The sequence below is a fragment of the Palaemon carinicauda genome, chromosome 21 (assembly GCF_036898095.1).
Source record: "Palaemon carinicauda isolate YSFRI2023 chromosome 21, ASM3689809v2, whole genome shotgun sequence".
In the NCBI taxonomy this organism is placed as follows: Eukaryota; Metazoa; Arthropoda; class Malacostraca; order Decapoda; family Palaemonidae; genus Palaemon; species Palaemon carinicauda.
In genome coordinates this window covers 17,286,691-17,309,600 of record NC_090745.1, presented here as the reverse complement: position 1 = coordinate 17,309,600, position 22,910 = coordinate 17,286,691, and the positions used below count along the sequence as shown (strand labels likewise).

Here is a 22,910-nt window from a genome sequence, read left to right as displayed (position 1 = left end):
GATGGGAGAGCAAGGGATATCTCATCTTCAAATGAGTCACAACCTCAAATTGGTATCCCTCTTTTGTTGACTTATACAGTTCTTTATTAGGTCCGAAAAGGGTGTACGCTAGGCAGCAATATCTGTCACAGGAACACTTTGAAATCTCTTTTGAAATGTGACGAGTTTCAAGACATCTATTGATCCACCATCACTAGCAGAATAGGAGAATCCCAAGATGGGGTTGACTTTGGTCAAGGTATTGGCTCTCATCTGAGAGTTTGATGACCCTGGGGATGTTACTTTGGCACCCCTTAAGGATCGAGGGCTGTCTATGGTTGAAACTTGGTTGAGCTTCTTTAGATGGCATGTACAGTATTCCCAAAATTCTGGTTCAAGAAATTAACTAGACTCGACTAGATCCAGCCCCTTGCACTATATCGACGACAGGTTTTATGATCCAGAACATGCCTACTCCTCTCTCTTGATAGATTCTGCCATCACTTTTCTGATACAAGGGACTGGGGTGGAGGGAATTGTGTTCTTGTCGTCGGAGTTGTCTTGCACTTTGCTTGCCACTTCCCAAGACTTGACAAACCCTAAGAGGAGGAAGTTCATGAACATGATCCTGTCTTGGAATTTTTGCAGTATTTATCTTTACTGTACTTCATATTGCAAAATGGAAAATCTAGCTGCTAAGACATCTTTCAATAATCACACTTTCTCTGCAAAATATTTAATTTTAGTGACACTTTTCATGAATGTCTCTACTTTTCATTGAGCCATTAACTAAGTTTGTAAGGGATACCAGTCGCCCACATCCAAAAGAAAGTTATTACTATTATCATTGAGATTACTCATTATGTTATGGATGTCGGAGGTTTTCAAAATCCTACTCATGTACAGTACACTCCCTGATCACTTAACATTGATGCTAGTGAACACTACAGAGTTGAAAGTGGATGGGACATTACTGCTTCTAAATACTTTCCTACAGGTATTTATATATTCCTCACTATGAGTTGGAAATTTTGGAATTCGTATGAGTTTAATCAGTTGTGCCTATTGCATATGGAAACTGAAATTTTTCAGACCATTTCCCGTGAGCATATTTTCTCATTTTATTCTCAGATTGGGATAATTTATCCATGTACATGGCTTCCCAGCGATTCTTGAGTAACACTGCCATCACATTCAGTTCACAAGAGTTTAAAGCACCAAATGCTCTGCCTTAAACTTTTCTAAGCAATTGCTATGTTTTATTTATACAAAATAAGGTAATTGGTGTTAACCTTAAAGCATTTGCTTGTGCTTAAGAATCGGCGCTTGGCATTTGCTACTAGTTAAAGCCTTTACTTATTTTAATTCATTGGAACTGAAGTAATTACTTAGAAATCCAAGCAAAAGCATTTGCTGGAAGTTTTAATCATCAGGCTAAATGGCTGCTAATGACTCAGAGCAGGTAGTCCTATAGGCTCTCCCTAGCTCCGCCTCCTTACATGGATGGTGAGGTTGCAGATACCAAAGGAACTAGTGAGTTGGAGCAGGACTCTAACCCAGCCTGGCTATCACCAGGCAGAGACATTACCAATAGTCCACAACAATCCTAAGACCTGTGGTAGCTGCTCAACAGGGAGTGTAGCAAACTTAGCTCCCTCTCAGGATATGACACATCGCATCTAAGAAGTAGTTGAGCTGTCAATCTAGGATAAGAGTGAGAATGTCTGGCCTTTATTCTTCTTTCCCCTCCCTTGGGTTGCAGCAGTCACTGGAATGAATGTTGTTGTTGTTGTTCTCCTTGCAGCCTTCTGCATCTCAGGAAGAAAGGAAAGTGATATCTGAGCTAAGGTGACAGTTGGTTCAGATTTTTCTTTGAATCCTTAAGTTCAGAGTAACCTCCAATGATTTAGGGTTCCAAGACTTGTTTGATTACCTTAAACTCAAAATGGCAGCATATTATTCTGTTTGCTGCCTCCCATCCTTCCCTATCTTGTTAATCAAAACAAGAAGGAAGGGTCCAAGATCACAATCCCTTTCTCATTACAAGAAGTGATTATTAGGGCTTATATCTTTGGGAGAAGCGCCAACTGGGGCCCTTCCCAAAGCCCATGACATTCTAGGTGTTTCCGCAACCTAAACGTTTTCCAATAACCACACAGTATTATGAAAGCTTTCAAGCCCTTGGGAGAAGGATCTACTGGGGCCCCTCCAGGGCTCATGATATTCATGGGCTTGCTGCAACTATAGCTTTCCGCAAGACCCAAATCCACCTTTTTGTGACAACTGATTTACCTCTCTTGGTAATAGGTTGACCAGGGCACCAGCCACCCGTTGAGATACTATCGCCAGAGTTACGGGGTCCTTTGACTGGCCAGTCAGTACTATATTGGATCCTTCTCTCTAGTTACGGTTCTTTTTCTCTTTGCCTACACACACACCGAATAGTCTGGCCTTTTACATATTCTGTCCTCATACACCTGACAACACTGAGATTACCAAACAATTCTTCTTCACCCAAGGGGTTACTGCACTGTAATTGTTCAGTGGCCACTTTCCTCTTGGTAAGGGTAGAAGAGACTCTTTAGCTATGGTAAGCAGCTCTTCTAGAAGGACACTACAAAATCAAACCATTGTTCTCTAGGTTTGGGTAATGCTATAGCCTCTGTAACACAATCTTCCACTGTCTTGGGTTAAAGTTCTCTTCCTTGAGGGTACATTCGGGCACACGATTCTATCTTATTTCTCTTTCTCTTATTTTGTCAAGTTTTTATAGTTTATATAGGAGATATTTATTTTAATGTTAATGTTCTTAAATATTTTATTTTTCCTTGTTTCCTTTCTTCACTGGGCTATTTTCCTTGTTGGAGCCCCTGGGCTTATAGCATCCTGCTTTTCCAACTAGGGTTGTAGCTTAGCAATTAATAATAATCACTCAAGAAGTGACTAATGACTTGGAGGAATTACTTGTGTTTCCTGTTGGAAGAATCAGTCTCTTATTTGATAAAGAATATATCTTGTTGTCCCAGTGTCTCCAACCTATGAAAGGAGAGGAGAGTAACCAAAAATACAATTTCTCTTTTAACTGCAAGATGCTATTATGAGGTCTACAAACCCTGTGAAGAAGCGTCTACCAGGGCTTATCCTAGGGCTCATGATATCTCTAGTCTAGCCACAAGCATTGGTTTCTACAAGAACCACAAGTCACAGCATTTCAGATTAGATTGCCTGAATTTTTACAAATTTATTTTTAAGACTGGTAATAATACAGTAATAGCAGCTATAGAATAAGGATGCATGGAGTTTAGGGTAGGAAAAAGTACTGAGTGTCAGAGAGAGGATTAGCTTAGGCCGGCGCGGGTGATCTCAAACTTCTCCTACGATATGTAAGATGCATGGTAATTTATTTTTAGGCCAAATTGGGAAACAAAAGTGCTTGTCAGGCAAGGATAATGTCTCGGTTTCATGTCACTTTGAGGTTTAAGGTATGCGTGTATATCTTATTAGAGCCGGGCTTGACCTTTCTGGGCCGAGGGTCAAACATACACCCTTTTCTACCATTGGGACTCCCACCCAACATAGATTCCCCTTTAAAATTACGAGGGTATTTGTGCGGGAACAAACTACAAATTTTGAAGGTAATTTGTATTTTTTTAACTAAACAAACCAGTCATTTTATGTTGCCTGGTTCTACCATTCCGCAGGTCCTGACCAAAAGACAGAGTGATGACATGCTATGGTGGAAGTAGTACATTGTTGCCATGGCCACTATAGTCCATTTCTTTTAGCGAGGCATATTTGCACCGACTCTCGGCGGGGCCCTTTTAGCTTGGAAAAATTTCCTGATCGCTGGTTGGTTAGAATTATCTTGTCCAACCAATCAGCGATCAGGAAACTTTTCCGAGCTAAAAGGGCACCGCTGCGAGTCGGTGCAAATATGCCTCGCTATAAGAAATGGACTATAGTTTTTCTGTTACTGTACATAGGCGGAACAAAAGTTCGTCAAGAGTTTACCCCCATTGAAATGACTTGGGTTGTATAGTTAAGAAAAATACAAAATACTTTTAAAATTTGTAGTATTACAAGGTTATCTTTGTACTAAGCACTTGAACTTCCTTGTCTCCTCCATTGTTACTGTAATTTTATTCACTGAGCTTGAAAGTCTTCTACAGATCTTCTCCATAGGATGTTAGTGCCAAAAGTGCCCCTTGATGTGGTGCACTGTATACACTACTTACGGGTCTTTGCAGTGTTGCTTTGGCCCAAGCTGCATCTGCTTTATATCCTTTTGCATTATCTCTTTTGCTTCTTCCCTCTTGTCGTCTAACCCTTTCTTCCATCTTGCTGCCTTGCGGCCCAACCTCCTCTAAATTCTACCTCAGTGTAACTTATTGGTAGCTACACTTGTGTGCTGAATGGCATATGGTAATTCAATAACTTGAGTAAAACCAAGTAATACAGTAACAGTTTGTATTGTGCTAAACAAATTATTAGAAAAAAAAAATCTTGAATTGAAATGTTTCTTTGATTAACAAGTGATGGAAGAGTAGAAACTAATATGAAATAAAAATTCTCTGTTAAATACCTGCAAAATTTAAATTCAACTTTTTTATTTGTTGGGAGAAGTAAGATTTTTGTTTGCAAAGTAATTGTATTGAAAATAACTTCTTTCTTAACATCAACAGCCTGCTGCATGGCCGTACCCTGGCATGGGGACTCTCCGCCACCACCTCCACCTCCACCAGCTGAAGAAAGTTCAGACAAAGACAAGAGTAAGAGTGATGAGAAAGGTAGTAAATCTTCCTCTGAAAAGAAGTCGTCTTCATCAGATAAAAAGAGCAAAGATAAAAGTTCAAAAAAGTCTAGCTCTTCAGAGAAGAAAGAATCAAGCTCTTCAAAGAAGGATTCAAGCTCTAAGAAAGACTCAAGTAGCCAGAAGAAGTCATCAGATGAGCAAAGTCAATCTCCAGGAAGTGCAGCTGCTCCAGCTCAGGCATATCCTACCCCAGACTATACTGCTGCGGATTATCCAGCATACTATTCCCAATATCAATATCCTGTATATGGTAATTGGTATGGGCCAAGTGGTCCCCCATCCATGCCAAACCCAGCTGCATACAGTCACCCATCTGCTTCAGAGGCAACTGATGGCAACAGCTCAAGTCCTACATCTGGATCCCCTGTCAAGTTCACTCCACAAAACAAGAAGACTGCTGGATATAGTACATTACAAGGACAAACTCCTCAACAAACTCAAGATATGCAACTTCCACCCCTTGACTTCAGCCAGCCACCCCCCAACTTCAATCAGCCCCCTCCTAACTTTTGTCAGCCTCCTCCTAATTTCAATCAGCCTCCACCTGGCCAGTATCCACAGTCTTCTGGAAGCCAACATCATTCAGCCAGTCAAAGGTCCAAGCAGTCATCTGGTCAGCACCGTCAGTCGCCATCACCACATTACCCACAACAGTCACGTAATCAGTATGACGAAGATGGTTCAAATAGGGGCAGTAAACAAAAGTATAATAGCAATAGTAGTAACAATGCTGGGAAAGGCAAGGGGAATGCTATGTCTAATAATGCATGGTCTAATCGTTACGGCCAGGGTTTTGAAGGCAAAGAAAATTATGATGGTACACCTTACAAGAATGATGGTTCTACTTATAAAGGTTCTGGAAGTTCCTCTTACAAAAATTCTGATAGTCCCTATAAAAATGCTGAGAGTCCCTATTATAAAGGTAGTGATAGTTCATATAAGGGTGGTCAGTATAAGGGGTCCGGCTCTGACAGTGGATCATCTTATAAAAGCAGCCAACACAAGGGTTATGAAAACTCGTACAAAAGATCGGATAGTTCATCCTCTTACAAAAGTAGAAATTCAGATCGCACAGACAGTCAAGGAGCCAAGAAGCAAGATTCCAAGGGATCCAAGCCATCCAAGGAAAGGGGAGGTACTGATGCAGCTGGAGGTGATTGGCCTGAGTCACTCAAGTAAGTATATGTATTGCATTTATATATCTTAAGAATTGGTATTTTATCCCCCTCCCCAAATGTGTCATATTGATATCAATTCTGAAGCACTGTGAAGTTTTTCAGGATACTTATTGCTGCTGTTGTTCTCATGCACTAATGTATTCCTATCCTTCAGATCTTATGTTGGCCGCTGTTTTGCACGCTGTGTGACAGAGCTAGACAAGGACCAAGTTGAGATTTGTCTAAAAGGAAAGTTAACCCAAGCAGCAAACAATGGTACTTTGTGGACAAAGGTATGTTTAGATTTTTTTTCCACGTACTATAAGTTTAATTGACAAGCCTACATACTCGGAAGAAATATTTTTTAAAGGCCTGTTGACGCAGGCCAGTCATACTCTGAGGTAGATTCATAGTTTATAAAATAATGTTTGTTCCGTAAACGAAATACAAACCACGCTATTTAAATAGGGTATTACTTTCGGCGTAGCTGAAATGGCGAGCCATTAGAATGTTAATGAGGGTTTACTACCCCCTCTAGCTACCCCTCCCCCCTCACACACCGGTGAACTAGTTCACTTTACTTTTGGCTCGGGTGATGGGCAGACGTGTCTGGTCCCACCCTCGCTTTGGCAGCCATTAATGCTTTTTGTCTTTTACTTGCTTTTTCTTTTACTTGATATATATATAAACATACTTTATGTTTATGTATATATTTGTGTATAGAAATATAGTAAGTTTCCTTTTCAGTGTTTGTGCTGTGTGTGTAGTGTACGACAACGTCACCGGCGTAGTACCAGGCCGCCACGGTTTCACGTCATGGGACGCGGCCCCTCCCTTGGTCCTTCGGTCGTTCCTTCGGCTTCCAATAATTCGGCTGCTGTGGGGAATCGTCATCGCTGGACTTTCTTCATTCATCTGTTTTCTCCGCTGTTCCTCCTTCCCTACGGGGAACTTGGATTCTCAGCGAAGGGAACGGGGGAGTTTAGATTGACTACGGTCTCTCTCTCTACTCGAGGTCGTTCACCCTTTTACTACTACTATGTACTATTACGGAAGCTTCTTTCCCGTGCGGGTTGGGTTGCTATTCCGTTTATTTGTCTCAACTATTTTTAATGAAGTCTAATTGTTTTTTTTTAACTTGTCAGCATTCTTGGAGAACACTTCCCTTCGGGGGTCAGTGGTTTTCACTATTTGTGAACATTCTTAGATTTATTACATACAGTAATTATAATTTTGTTATAATTCTGTTTTTGTTACAGTTCTCCGCCCTCCCCCTTCTCTGTGAATGTCAGTGGGGGAGGAGGGCGCATACTTAATTTGTAACTCTTATGTTTTCTATTCCCTCGGGGTTTTCTCTTCGGAGTTCCTCCCGGGGGATTTTCTGTTAACTGATTATTTATTTTATTTTCCCAGTTAACGATGCAGTTTTTCTTCGTTTGCCTAAAGTGTGCCAACGAAGCAGAGCTGCCTTGTTGGTGCCTGGGGAGTCTGCTGTGCTGCCGTCTCTTTAGGACATCGTCATGGGCGTGTTCCCTTCTCTTAGAAGTTCTCCCGTGACAACTGTCAGCTCTTTAGATCATCTTAGAATGCTAAGGAGGTTCGCCTCCAGGGGTAGGTAACTTCCCTTCCGAGGGAGGTTCCCTTCCCAGGTGTGAGTTTTTTCCCCTGCAGAGGGGGAACTTCTCATACCTTAATAATTCCTGGATGGGTTTTCCTGGTCCTCGGGCGGTTATGCTCTTGGTGCTGAGCGACCGCACTTGTAACCATGCTCAAGGAGCTGAGCAGTTGCAAGGCCGGGCGTTGAAAACTTCAAGTGGCTATGCTCTTGGGGCTGAGCGGTCGCACCTGCAGCTATGCTCAAGGGGCTGAGCAGCTGCAGGATCAGTCTTGTGACCTCTCTCGTTTGCGAGGGAGGCCACTCATAAGGACTTGCTCCTTATAAGTCAGCTTGCTGATCCAGCGGCCCTAAGGGCCGCCATCACCAGTTTCTTCTAGTCTTTTCTACGAAGTGTTCACCTCTCTCTTTCGCGAGAGAGGCCACTCATAGAGACTCCTCTTCGGAGGATTGTTCCTGTTAGACCAGCCTGCTGTTCGGGACCTCTCCGCAGTTTATTCGCCATCTCCTAGACCTGCTGACCTGCCGTCTCCGTCCCTGCCTGCTGACGCTGTGGGTGCCCACGCACCCCGTTATCCAATGGGCAAAGGGGCTTTCTCACACTGTAAGTCCCTTAAGCGCCAGGTATCCCCTGCGCGCAAGCGCTCGCCGACTGTTCCTGCTGTTCCTGAGACTTCCATCCAGAGGAATCATGTTCCAGGGACTATTCCTGAGTTTGCGCACAGGCGCTCACCAGAACTTCAAGTGTTGATCGTCCCAGTTCCTGATCGTCCTGTCAGCTGTCCCTTCATCCTAGCGCGTGCGTGCTCGCCAACGATCTTCGTACGCGCGCAAGCGCCGACGATGTTCTTTCGCGCGCAAGCGCCGACGATCTTCTTACGCACGCAAGCGCTGACGATCTTCTTACGCGCGCAAGCGCTGACGATCCTCTTACGCTCAAACGCCGACGATCCTCTTACAGTACGCTCAAACGCCGACGATCATCTTGCGCGCACAAGCGCCGACAATTTTCAAGGTCCAACAATCTCGTACGCGCGCGCACGCTGACATTCTCACGGGCTCTTCATTTTGTTCCTGCACGTCGATCTGATTCCTGCTCACCCTATGAAGTCTCGCCCGCGCGTGAGTGTGTTTTAAACGGTCTCGCGCGCGACCCCTGGCTTTTTCCCAGCGTGCGCCCTCTACCGAGGTGAGACCTTCTCCCACTGCACCAATGGGAGAAACCCCACCTCGAGCAGGAGAATCGTCCCGTGTTGGGGCAAGAAGAGCCCTCAGACTTCGTTGTTGGAGTCCCGTATTCCTCCTAGGAGGGAACCGAAGGACTCTAAGAGTCCCTCGAAGTAGAGCCTTTGGGGACGGGAGACTTTGCTGCCAGCTCTCCAGGGGGAGAGCAGCAAGAGTCAGAGCATGCCTTCTGGCAGGTCTTGACTCTGATGAGGCATCTCAACGGGTTCAAGGGCCCTGAGGTTCCTCCTCGTGAGGGCAAGGACACGGTCCTGGACCGAGTCTTTGGCACTCAGAAAGCCGCTAAGACCAGTGCGGTTTTGCCCTGGTCCCAAGGGGCAAAGAGTGCCTAGGGATAAGGTTGACGACCAGCTCTCCGAGCTCGTCTCCTCCAGCCGTTCCACTACTGGCAACAAGCTCCTCCCACCTCCACCAGAGGAGGTATTTTGAGATCATGGAGGAGTCTGGCTTAGCTCTTCCGTTGCACTCTGTGGAAGAGCTTATCAAAGGAATCCCTCTCGAGAGAGACTAGCCGGCAAGTGACTTTCTCGGCGACATAGATCCTAAGCCAGGAGAAGGTCCCGTAGTGCGCCATGCAGGCTACTTTGTGGCTGGACGTCTGGTTGAGGTCTCTTGGCATCCTGTTGCGATCCGAAGATCGGTCCAAAGAAAGCACCAGGAAGGCACTGGAGACCTTTCTCCTTTCGGTCACCCGCATCATTGAGTTTCTGGCCCACCAAGCCTCGAACTTGTGGGCCAATTCGATCTTGAAAGGATGTGATGCGTTGGCAGGAAGGTTCCTTTCGAGGGTCCCGACCTTCGAAGTCGACAAGCTCAGACACTCTTCCCTTATGGGAAAGAGTCTGTTTGAGCCCAAAGATGTGGAACAGGAAGCTGAGAGGTGGAGGAAATCCAATCAGGGCTCTCACAACGAAGCCCTACAAACCTTCAGCACCTCAACAACCTCACCCGTTCAAGACGACGAAATTGGCAGTGGCAGCAAAGACGACGATGTCCAAGCAGCAGCCCTTTCCTGTCAAAGACAAGAAGGGCCAAAAGCCAAGGGTGGCAAGAATCCTAGAGGCAGTGGCCGAGGCCGCAAACGCCAGGATTGGCAATCCCCCTGCATGTCCACCAGTGGGGCGATGCCTACAAAGTTGCGCATTCAGGTGGCAGCACCTCGGGGCTGATTCCTGGACGATTTCCGTAATCAGTCAGGGATGTCGCGTCCCGTTCACATCATCTCTACCTCCCCTGACAGCGAATCCAGTGTCGTTGAGCTCCTATGCCATGGGATCGGCAAAGGGCTTGCCCTATGGGCAAAAGTCGAGACCATGCTAAAGAAGGATGCTCTCCAAGAAATCGTCGACGGTTCCCCAGGCTTCTTCAGTCGACTCTTTCTTGTAAAGAAGGCATCTGGAGGCTGGAGACCAGTCATCGACCTCTCAGCTCTGTACAGGTTTGTCAAACAAACTCCGTTCAGCATGGAGACAGCAGACACGGTCAGACTTGCAGTGAGACCACAAGACTTCATGTGTACACTGGATCGGAAGGACGCGTACTTCCAGATCCCAATCCATCCGTCTTCAAGGAAGTACTTAAGATTCAGCCTAGACAACAAGGTCTACCAGTTCAAGGTGCTGTGTTTCGGTCTCCACAGCACCTCAGTTATTCACCAGAGTGTTCACCCTGATCTCTTCGTGGGCACACAGGATCGGCATCCGTCTCCTCTGCTATCTGGACGACTGGCTGATCCTGTCAGACTCGGAGTCGACCCTTCTTCGACACCGGGATAAGCTTCTGGGACTTTGCCAAGATCTAGGGATCATGGTAAATCTCGAGAAGTCTTCTCTGCCTCCATCTCAACGACTGGTATATCTAGGCATGATTTTGGACACCAATCTCCACAAAGCCTTTCCATCAGACGACAGGATAGCAAGGCTGAGGAGGGTCGCAGGTCCTTTCCTCAGACGAGAAGAACTCCCAGCCCAATCATGGTTACGTCTTCTCAGTCACCTTTCCTCCCTGGCCCGTCTAGTTCCAAATGGGTGCCTCAGGATGAGATCCCTGCAATGGCGGCTCAAGTCCCGGTGGAATCAAGGTCACGATTCCCCGGACGTTTTGGTCCCTATGGGTCCTGCGGTACGGATGGACCTTCAGTGGTGTGTAACAGACGAAAACCTCCGAAAGGGAGTGGATCTTCTCGTCCTCCCCCCCCGGATTTGATGCTGTTCTCGGACGCCTCAAAAGAAGGGTGGGGTGCCCACGTCCTGAACCACAGGACCTCAGGCCTATGATCAGAATCAGAAAGGTGCCTCCACATAAACCTGCTAGAGATGAAGGCCGTATGTCTGGCACTTCAACAGTTCCAACAGTATCTGTCGATTCACTCTGTGGTGGTGAGGAGCGACAACACCACGGTATTGGCTTACATCAACAAGCAGGGAGGTACCTTTTCACAACAGCTATCCCATCTTGCAGTAAAGATACTGAGATGGACCGAAGTCCACTCGTTTCCACTATCGGCTCGCTTCATTTCGGGCAAAAGGAATGTGCTCGCCGACAGTCTGAGCAGGGCATCCCAGATAGTGAGTACCGAGTGGTCTTTGGATCGTCTAGTAGCCAACAAAGTCTTGACTTTGTGGGGCTCCCGACGGTGCATCCGTTCGCGGCAGCCTTGAATTTCAAGCTTCCGCTGTACTGCTCCCCAGTCCCGGACCCCAAGGCACTCTGGCAAGATGCTTTCCAACAACGGTGGGTAAACATCGGCGTTTACGCCTTCCCCCCCCCCCCGTTCTGTCTGATGAGAAGGGTGCTCAACAAGACCAGAATATCAGTCGACCGGTCAATGACCTTAGTAGCTCCGCTATGGCATCACGCAGAGTGGTTCCCGGACCTTCTGCAGCTCCTGACAGAACTTCCTAGAGAACTCCCTCCTCGACACGAGCTACTCAAACAACCACACTCCAACATCTCCCACAAAACCATAGCATCAAAAATTAATTTTAAATCTAAAAATTCTCTCTCTCTCTCTCTCTCTCTCTCTCTCTCTCTCTCTCTCTCTCTCTCTCTCTCTCCTCTCTCTCTCTCTCTCTCTCTCTCTCTCTCTCTCCTCGTATCAAAGGAGACTAGTGAATATATTCATTAAATTTAGGTCAAATCCATTTTACGACAACTATTTTTAATATCTTTCGGTGGCTATTTATCGTGAAATTGTTACGAAATAACATAGTCAGTTCCTTGAATATGTTTTTTATTTTACACTCAAAATCACAATTGCTTTACCATTATATAAAAAAATATATTACCATTATTTAGAAAAAATATATAATACAAAATATATGACAAATAATTCTATTATCACTTCACAATGAATGGAAAAAGTATTTTGGTTGTTTTGAGTGAAATACATAAGAAAATAAAGCAAACTTTTAAAAAAATCTGTTGAGTAACCAAGAGTAAAAGAATTAACCAATGAAATATGTAAGTTATTATAGAGCAAGTTAGCATGTGAATCTATTGTAGCTCGAGGGCAGTTCTGCTGCCTCGTAGTGAAGGGGTTGAGGTCAATGGCCTTTTGGATGCGGAGGCTTCCCAGAAAGCATACTCCTATTAAAAAAGGCTCAGTTTTGTATGATTAGGAAAAATACAAATTGCTTTTGAAATATAATGCTCTACAGTTGTTAATTTTTTTTATTTTTTCAGAACTGGGATGAGGAGCCTCTTCCAAGTGTCTTCAGTCAGACTGATGCCACAGTATCACAAAGTAGTAGTACAAAGAGTAACTGGAATTCAACAAGTGACAATAACTTTACCCAAAGTGCTTCGCCTATGAAACATGATAAGAAGGGGATGAACAAGAAACCAGAAATGCAGTCATATGGTCAAAATCGTGGGAGGTAATTACAGTGTGTTGTACTTTATTTCATAATTTTCCCCACCAGTTCATATGATTAATAAATAACCGAACCTTATTTCTTTCAAAAAATATCTACATGATTATGTATCATTTTATTTTATAATTTTTTCACTTGGTTTATAGTCTGATAACTTCCTTTATTTTCTTATAATTTTTTTGCAAAAGTATATTTTCTATATTATAGTGTAATGTATGTAACTTTTAGAATATTTTTCTACAATTGCATTATGAATATTGCTTTCTAGTTATAATGTAATGTAATGTATTTAACTTCTCTCTAAGAAGGGGTTACGGTAGATCGGAAATGGAATCCCCTCCTCGTTCCCGGTCCCGGTCGCCACCTTACCGCCGCGGAAAGCGTGACAAGCGAGATCAGGTTTCCGAGGGAATGGATGAACCTTCTGAGGGCTTCATAAAACTGGACAGCAAGAAGAGAAGTCGAAGTCCTGTGAATATGAAAGATAAGGGATTGTCAAAGAAGATTAAAAAACCCCAAGTAAGTTTTTTTCTTTTGATATTTCATAATCTTTTGCTGATAATTGTCATATGGTTGTCCTTGTCCTTTTGGTACTTGGGTCTGGTGGTTAATTTTTGTAGGCAGTGAAGGGAGGGAGGAAAGGCCTGGGTGATAGGATAGATGTCAGAGAGGCAAGAGAGCATGCTAGAAATAGAAATGAATGGTGAGCGAGCAATTGTGACGCAGTTCTGGTAGGCTCTGGTGCTTCTTCCGCTCGCCTTAGATGACCGCCGAGGTAGCGGCAATAGGGGATTCAGTGTTATGAAGCTTCATCTGTGGTGGATAACGGAGGAGGGTGGGCTGTGGCACCCTAGCATTACCAGCCGAACTTGATTGAGTCCCAAGTCAGGCTGGGAGGAGCATAGAGAGGAAAGATCCCCCCCCCTTTTTTTTTTTTCATTTGTTTGATGTCGACAAGCCCCCAAAATTGGAAGAAGTGTCTTTGTATATAGATAGATAGTGTTGCATATGAAATTCATTTTTTGATACTAATTTATCTTTCAGGGCTGATCCTGACTGCCACTTCTATTCAGAACATGGCCTCATGCACCTTGATGCAGATCTACGTACCACTGAGCGTCTGGAGAAACGGGCAGCTCGTTTTAGTGCTATGGGTGCTGCCAAGAAGACTCAGTCCAATGATAGAGGAGGCAAATTTTCTGCGGGAAGAGGCCGTGGCAGAGGAAGGGGTCGAGGAAGAGGCTTTGACTTGCAACAGGATGATAGTGGTCCAAAGAATTCATTTGGTGGCCCCAGGAATGCATTGGGTGGTGGTTCCAAGAATACTTTTGGTCCTAAGAAGAAGAAGCAATTGCATATTGCTGAGTCTGTTAATGCTTCTTTCACAGTTGATGATGGTGATATTGATTGGACATCTATTCATATAGTTGGAACGTCGACTGCCCTTGAGAAAGAATATCTACGTTTAACTTCGGTACGGTACTTTATTTTCTTTATTATATTTTGTAATGTATTTTTTTCATTGGTTGAAAAGAAAAAAAAAAGTTATTTGGTAACTTGTTCGTATTTGTTTCTAGTATTTCATGAAGAGATTGACTCTTATTTTAACTTTTTTCTGTATGGTTTTTCCATGCCAATGATTTTTTTTATATCTTAAATTCATTGGACTAGATTTACTTTAATTTTGTATAACCTATGTAATTGTTTTGAGTTTTGCTGAAGAAAAATTTTTTTGTTGAAAGGCTCCTGATCCAGACACTGTAAGAACAGTAGAGACTTTGAAGAAATCATTAGAGCACATCAAGCGGCAGTGGGTCCGAAACCAGGATTATTTCTATGCTTGTAATCAGTTGAAGGCCTTACGACAGGATCTGACAGTTCAAGGAATTAGAGATGCATTTACTGTACAGGTAAGATTGTTATCAATGCTGAGTTTTGTTAGATGGAGATATGTAGAGAAAATTAACAAGTTTTTAATGTACAATACACACTTGAAAGTATAGAATAATGAAAAAAAAAAAAATCAGGCTGAAAATAAACAGAAATACTGTAGTACACTATAAAATGTAGAGATTCCCAGCAAGTCTTATAGTAAATAAGGAACATTAAAAATATCAGTTTTTGATCATCTGTATATAGGATTGCCATGTTTTTCTATTACATGTATTGAATATATGATATACAGTATGTACTAATCTGTATTTTTAGTTGACGTGTCTGTTGTTAATAGCTCGGAAAGGGTAAAGTAATATTGGGTTATAAAAAATAATGGAAGAAAAAAAAACTTGGTAATTGCTGGTTGTTAAAATACACCTAAAATAATAGAAAGTTAGGTTTTATCTTGGTTAAAATAAAATTTATTTTTTTTTTTTTCATAGGTATACGAAACCCATTCAAGGATTGCATTAGAGAAGGGCGATCATGAGGAATTCAACCAGTGTCAGAGTCAGCTGAAACAACTTTACGCAGAGGTCGGAGGAGACAATTCTTTCGAGTTCATCGCATACAGATTGTTGTATTATATCTTCACTAAAAACACCTTAGGTAAGTTTCATTCTGTTAATCTTGCTGTAATCTGAATACAGTAATCATTAACATATACTGTATTGTATAGACATGTTGTGGAATGTTTGCCAAGAATCCTGTCGCCAAGCTCTAATCAGCAATTAACTATATCAACAGACATCACTGCGCTAATGGCCGGATTGACGTCGCATCACAAGCAGGACGAGTGCATCAGCTTTGCCCTTAATCTACGCAAAGCATGGTCATTAAAGAATTACCACAGGTTCTTCCACTTATATCGTAATGCCCCCAAAATGGCTGGGTATCTTGTGGACTGGTTTGCGGAGAGGGAAAGGAAACAGGCCTTGCGGACGATGCTCAAAGTGTATGTATATGTGGACATTTTAATCAGGTTAATAGAAGTTTGGGAGAGAGTAAGTTTTAAAAATGTACTGTGGTGTTGTGTATTGATATGATTTTTTTTTCTCTGGAGTGAAAGTAATTTTCAGCTTATTTTACCAAGTTTTTATCTTTCTTTGCATATCTAGTAATATTTACATGGAAAATTTTTTAGTTGAACATTAGGTAGGGGTATGTAGTAAGTATACAATTTCACATTTAGCCTTTTGAGATATGATTTTCTTTTAATATTAACATTTCTAGATTTTATGTTTTACAGTAGATAAGTTTTAAAGATATACTGTACTTAAAGTGATTTCCAAAGGAGAATTTCCAAATATTGTAGTGGTAAATTAGATATGATTATTGTGGCAGTGAATTGAAAAATGAGCTTGTGTTGTGGTTGTGTATTCATTTGCTTGGGAATGCTCACTTGATGAGAGCTGTAATTCAATACGAATGGTATGGATGGAGAGACCAAGTATGTAGGTTTTATTATGAACTTGTGTATGGAGATACTGTACTAACTATGTAGGTTTTATTATGAATTTATGGATGGGGAGAGCAAGTATGTAGGTTTCATAATGAATTTATGAATGGAGAGGCCAATTATGTAGGTTTTATTATGAATTTAGAGATGGAGAAACCAAGTATGCAGGGTTGGATATGAAATACTTTCATTAAATTGTTTGTTGCAAGAAGATAGTCCTTGCTGGTAACGTAGTACCCGTCCCACCTCCCACAATTTTTGTTTTCTTGTGGCAATTCCTAAGGAATAAGAGAGATCTAAACTTTAAAAACTTTTGCCTAGTAATTTTCAGTATATTGTAGGAGGAGCTAGTGTTAGTCATGAGAAAGAAAAAGGAAATCAGTATGTGATTTAAAATATCGAATAAGTCTGTTGTTGGCTTTTGTATGTGTGATGAATTTGCTGCGTAATTTGAGGAAATGATTATTATTAGATTCAATGAATCAAATAGAATTTTTAAATGAGGTGCTATTTCTAGTCACTTGGTAAGGTTTGCTATATTAGTTAATGTTTAGCAATATTCTATGAATTTACTAATGACTTTCTTTTATTTCCAATATCCTAGCAAATGATGCCATCAAATGAGATCATCTGAGTGCTGCTACTGATTTAAATGTTTTTTCCCAGTCTTTTGGAAGTGATAGCAAGCACTCTCAGGTTTTGTCGTCTATTTCTCCAGGACTATGAGTCTGAAGCTTTGACTTTTTTTCGTGCCTTGGATTTGAATGCGTTTCTCCCATGTTTTGTTCATGGTTCTTGTTTGAATGTTGGAGAGGAGTGAATTTGGCGTCCCTTCTTGAAGAGAGTTGTGAGATTTCAAGATCAGGATAATTCGAAAAATGAGAAGTTAAAAGGGTTTTTTTTTTTTTTTTTGAAGTCGGGTTTCATGGTTTTAATGTTTTCAGTTTCAATTCTTGCCTTTCATTTGAAACAAAAAAAAAAAAGCTGAATAATGGCAAGTATTATTAATTAAATGAGAAATTTTTTACAGCTGAATAGTAATTTTCTTGATTCATATTTGTTGCTGTTACAAGTTGTCATTTGATGGCTTAATTTTCCTATGATCATAAACCATTTGGAATTTTCCCATTATAAACCATTTGGAATCTTGTAGTACTTGTTTAAAGGTTGGTCTGTGGTTGGAAGTTTCAAATCTAATATTTTAGATTTTCTTTACTGGTCTTGATAGGTAATGGTATATGTATAACTGCGTTCCTTTGAATTTCTTAAATATGTATTTCAGATTGAAAGGAATATCTTGCCAATAATAAGGCTGTGGTTGTAATACTGTATTCCAGATTTGTCGTTTCAAAGGTCAAAGGAAGCTTTTACAAAGTCTCACTGTCATGCTTTAATATGTATCAAGTTTCCATGCCCTTTTGGTTTCATAAGTATTTCTCAGCGAGAAAATTTTTGTGGGCACGTCATGCCCCTCTAAAGAGTATCACCTTTGGTTGTAATTATTCGATTCGTATTGTAGGCTGATTTTTTTTAGTTTTACGACCGGTGTGTTTTGATTCTCTGAAATACTCAGTGTCCCAGCATGCGATGGTACAATTGTACAGTTTTCCTTAGGAATTTTAGTATTAGTTATTTTAGGAATTGAGCTACTGTGTTGTCTTAGTGACTTGAATAATTCTGGAAGCTTGAGAGGTATATAATAATAGCAGTTATTCTAGCTGTCTCTGAGGAAACTATTGTGTTTTCCACTATTGAAATGTATCCATGCCATTTCTATAATTAAGCCTGTTTCTAATGGCTGATTCAGTTGCCTCCTCAAAAAAGCAAATAGGTTATAATGTTATTTTTTCATTCACTGCCATACACTTTTACACTATGTAATGAAGTAACAAATATCTTTCATTTTCACACAAATCCTTAACTACTACAATTTAGAATTGAATTATCAGTTTGTTTCCAAGAAAAATTATTTGAGATTATAAAATTTCTGAATCCTGGCTAGAAATATGGAATGATGTACAAAACATTTCTTTAGTTTTTTTCTGAACAACAGATTTGAACTAGTTTTATACCTTTATTAAATCTATTAATATTAGATAGTTCAATTGGATCAAAGAGCTAAAAATGTCACTCCCAAAACCATAAGTTTTGCATATGATTCATGAAGTGGTTTTTCTAGTGATGCTTAAAAATTAGGCTATAACCTATTTTAAATTTTTTCTCCATTGATAAATGTCTAGAAACATTCATGTCTCCTATTATGGAGTTATTGATTTACAATTTCTTTAAAATATGTAACCCTTTTCTTTGCACTAGAAACCTTTCATAGAAAAGGGCAGTCCGATGGCATTTCTATCTAAGAAATTAATTTTCTTATAAAAGAAAAATACTAGGGAATGCCATTAACTGGTAGGAATTTTCTTTATAGATAATATTAGTAACAGAAGTACAAATTTACATTTAAGTTATTTAACTCTAAATACTATTTAGGGTCCTTAAATACAGTCAAACCAGATATGTGCTCAAAACATTCACAGTACTGCACACGTTTATTGTTTGTTTTCAATAAGCAGACTTAAAGGTATCAGTTGATTGGAGGGGTATTTTAATGTACGTTTTAAGAAAGAACACCCGGTGTCACATTTCTTATTTTGTATTAGTTTAGTGATTTTAAGTGTAGGAAAAACTTCTTCTTTTCTATATATCTCCTTAAACAGGAATCAAGGTTATATATAGTTTCAATTACATAAGATTTCTATTTCTTTCATCATCAGTTTGACACTATCATCCTATGGAGCAATAAAGTTTTAATATTTTTTCTGGAAAGGAATTGTGGATAACGGCTAGCTTTTGACCTTTGCATCTGTAGATCGACAGAATTACTCTTAGCGTAATTTTTTCAAACACAAAGAAATCGGCAACATTCAGTCCTAATGCTAATCCAGAAATTTGCAATTTACGTAGTACTTCTTAGTTTAAGTATGGGTACTATTCTTTTCCAAGATACGCAAATCTTATCTTCAAATATTATCATGATGAAGAAAAGATTAGGTAAGTTTTAGATAGAAAAGGTCAGTGACATCATTCAATGCTGTCACAGTCGTTATTTCATTATGTCGATCCTGGTTGAAAAAGTCTCGGGTGATCAGATGAAGGCCTATTATATTGCGTGTATATTTTCTTTCACCTTCCTTTGTTCCTGTCTTTTTTTGACAAAAGAAAATTTTTTATGGCAGGTCCCTCCCTATGTTGTATCATAAGTGTTTTATAACGAGATACAGTATGATGAACAACACTTTGAGTAATGCGGAAACCTGTTATAATCTTGGCAATGGTAGTTTAAAAAAAAAAACTATGGTCCAAAGTTCACTTGTGTGTAATACACTGAATAAAGCATTTGATTTTTCTGTGACCATTTCTACGAAAGTGTGTGATAGTTGATGCATTGTCCTTCTAAGGATAGTTACCTTGGGAATCTGGACATTCTATAGACCTTTTTTCCACATTTTCCAGTCAAAGTGAGAATAACCCAATTTCTGTATTTAATTTTTTATTTTGAAGTAGTCTTTCATTGGTGGCATTCATCGCTGTATACTGCTATTGCCAAATGTAGGTGACAGCTAAGAGAATGTACTCAAAGGTCTTTGAGATTTTTGGTCAATACCTAGTTAAGGTAATTGATGTCATAGCTAGCATCTATATGGTGGTTATCTGTTAATGAAAATGAACTACAAATTTAACATCACTGTACTACACCTCATTACATAATAGTACATTTTGTACTTTACATCATCCCCAAGCTCTCTTCACACCAGCATATGTGTTTTATTTTTCTATTGGTAACACCAGAAGTTTCTTGTACTCTGTATGCAGTTATGATTGTTCATCTCCCTGTGTGCAACAACACATGAACTTTTAAATAATTTTTTTTTGTCTGAATGAATTCAAACCTGACTTGTGAGAGGTTGACTGTTGGGTACCTGTGGCATAGCATTGCTCCCTTGTGAGAAAAATGCAGTCATCTCCTGAACCATGTTATCCAGCCATATTCATTGAAAAGTGAAATTGAATTGCAAGTGATTTTCAAGTTCTTCAGTCGCTGGATAATGAATGCTCAAAGATGGCCTGTTTTCTCACTATAGAATACACGGTTTCCATACTTCTCCAGAACTGTATGGTAGTCCTTTTAGGTAATGTTAGATATTTTCTAACTTCTAAACGTTTTAAAACTTTTTCTACAATTTCAAAACCATACAAGCATTTGAATTTTTTTTCCATTAAGCTCAATGCTCATCTGCTGGTCCATAAAAAGAGAGTTGACAGTTCCTTGAAGCCCAGATTTAAAGAAAAGGCAGCACCCTTATTAGCATTGCAGTTAGTACTTCAAAAATTCCATAATCCCTCGGGGATGTTGCCTTTACTTCAGTGTTCCCTCATTTTGCGAAGTCGAAAAGGTGGAATACTCCAGCCTCATCATCTACAAACAGAATAATTCTACATTTGCCCCAACATTTTATTAGAAGCCCTCTTGATATTGTAAAGCTGCAGCTTCCTGATCTTCAGCCACCTTAATGCCGAGACACTAGACCAGACTCCTGGTTGAGAAGTTTTAGATGGGCCTTCAAGAACAATAAATTGACTGCAGGATGGAGCGAGAAACTACCTGGACAACTTGTCCACCAAAATCACTGAACGAAGAGTTAAGTTGCTGTCAAAGGTAAGCGAATATTCGGAGCTGTGTTAAACCAAGATGGAGAGAGCCGGCATCATACCAATATGAGGAGGTAAGCAGAACAATAGATGAAGTTGCAGTAACAGTACACTAATGGCGTATCTGCTGGAATCATGATCATACTCCAACTGATGATGGTATTCACAGCAGCATGATGTGTACATTGTTGAACATGGCTGTTCTCCCAGCATAATTATTTTTGGTTTACAGAGAGCTGACTTTTCAAGTAAACTGTTATTTGGATTACACTAAAGCACCAATTCTAATTGTATTTGGTTTCATGCCTTCGTTAAAACGGGTATATTGGCATGATGTATGGAGATATACCACTGATATTACCATTGATTCAGGTTTGGTAAAGTAAATGAAATTTCAAAGGTTTTAAACCATGTGAGGAGATAAAAGCTACTTACTAATGGGTATTGCACATAAAGAAATCTATGACTTGATAGAACCTAGAGAGTTTAAAAACTCTTCCTTTCTGTATAGGGAAAATCTTTTTTTTAAATAAAAATCATTCAGTTGGAATTATCCTACATGGCATTTTTGAAAGCTTAGACTGAAAGCTGTTTTTGCCATTTATGAATACTGCATAGCACTTCCTCAGCCACATGGCTGCTATTGCTGTTACAATTTCTTAAATTTTTTTGTTTGACAAACTGCTGTTTTTGTTATGCATCTTTACATGCCCTCAGCATGAAGATCCGATTGTTTGATACTGTAAACATACTGACCGTGACATTGAGACTGGGTAAGTCGATGACTGCTGGACTCTTGACTGATTTCGGAAAATGTGGGTTGTCATCGTTGTACTTTAGCCAAACTAAGTGGCTGGCTGGATTTGATAGTAACCACCCTATTGTTTGCTTTCCTAGTGGTTGCTAGTGGTTTGAGAGATTTGAGAGAAACCACTTTTGCAGTCATTATAGAGCTTTCAGAAATTCTGTTTTGATTCTTCTGCATGTTGGACAATTTATGTTTCATATGCAGTAGTTTCGTAGAATTTCTTTTAGCTGGCTTTTGAAAAAATTAATAATTACTCTTTGCCTTTCAGCCTTTGTTGCAGTTTGAACATAATGGAAATCTTTGAATAAATGTCCTTTTACTTTTAGTTTTGGAAACTGATGCTACCATTATTAAATTTGTTGTTCTTATAACATTTTAAAGTGATTAATTTTGGGTTAATCTTTTATTTATTATGTAAAGTATGGTTGGGGTAATTGAAGAAGAAACAAAGAAAAAATTGTGTTCATCACCAAGTCGACTAAGTATTTCAGCAAGATTAACATGTGGATTGTAAACCATCAGCAACAGAAAGGTACAGAGGATATTCAACCAAGAATCCAAGAGTGAAAATTTCAACACTGAGGAAAAACCTAACAAAATTAAGTGGACTAACCAAAGACCCTGTTTTACAGATAATGTACTGTATTTCGTGTAGATTGTGGCGACGTTTCTGTTTAGAGCTTCCCTGTGTCTTTGTATTTACTCCTTTTTTAACAAGTTTTCAAGTTACAGGATATGAAGAGGATCTCAGGTATTCAAGTATGGTAAATACTGAAATTGAAGCATGTTATCTCTAAGAAAAAAAAGTGTTACAACAATTGACCACAGTGAAAACATTCCTGCTGTATTGTGATATCTCTGTGAGGAAAGAAGATACCGTCAAAACTTCCGACTTGGAGCCTGTGTTGAAAAGAAAACAAATTTTCCTAGATAAGTTTTAATTTAATTTTGTAAGTATTGACTTTTAGCCTTCCAAACGGTCACCTATAAACAGTTGGCCTTCATCTATAGTTGATCTACTATCAACATACAAGTGAAGATCGTCTTGTGTGCCTACATTTGTGATTTTCTTTGAAGAAATTTGCTTATATCATCTCTTCTGATTTTGCAGGAGGAACATTTAGATGTGATTTTTATGCCGACTTTTTAAAAATCATCAGTAGTGGTTTTGCAATATGATTTGACTTTGAATTGGGGTAATATATGATAAAAGTAAAATCTATAATAGGCCCAAACTAAGGAACTTGCCTGCCTGCCATTATTCCTTGGTGATTTGTTGAAGTTATTGGTTAATGACTATAGAGTGAATTTTGA

General features: G+C 40.3%; 1 protein-coding gene across 1 annotated transcript in view; it reads left to right on the top strand.

Moving 5' to 3' along the window:
- LOC137615190 (leukocyte receptor cluster member 8 homolog) overlaps positions 1-22,910 on the top strand; it is a 51,121-nt gene that overhangs the window by 22,471 nt on the left and 5,740 nt on the right. Inside the window, exons 3-10 of the mRNA XM_068344833.1 lie at positions 4,662-5,967; positions 6,125-6,242; positions 12,494-12,687; positions 12,990-13,199; positions 13,726-14,158; positions 14,427-14,594; positions 15,063-15,228; positions 15,367-15,574. Of these exons, the coding sequence (XP_068200934.1) occupies positions 4,662-5,967; positions 6,125-6,242; positions 12,494-12,687; positions 12,990-13,199; positions 13,726-14,158; positions 14,427-14,594; positions 15,063-15,228; positions 15,367-15,574 (2,803 nt within the window). The remainder of the gene's footprint in view (positions 1-4,661; positions 5,968-6,124; positions 6,243-12,493; positions 12,688-12,989; positions 13,200-13,725; positions 14,159-14,426; positions 14,595-15,062; positions 15,229-15,366; positions 15,575-22,910) is intronic.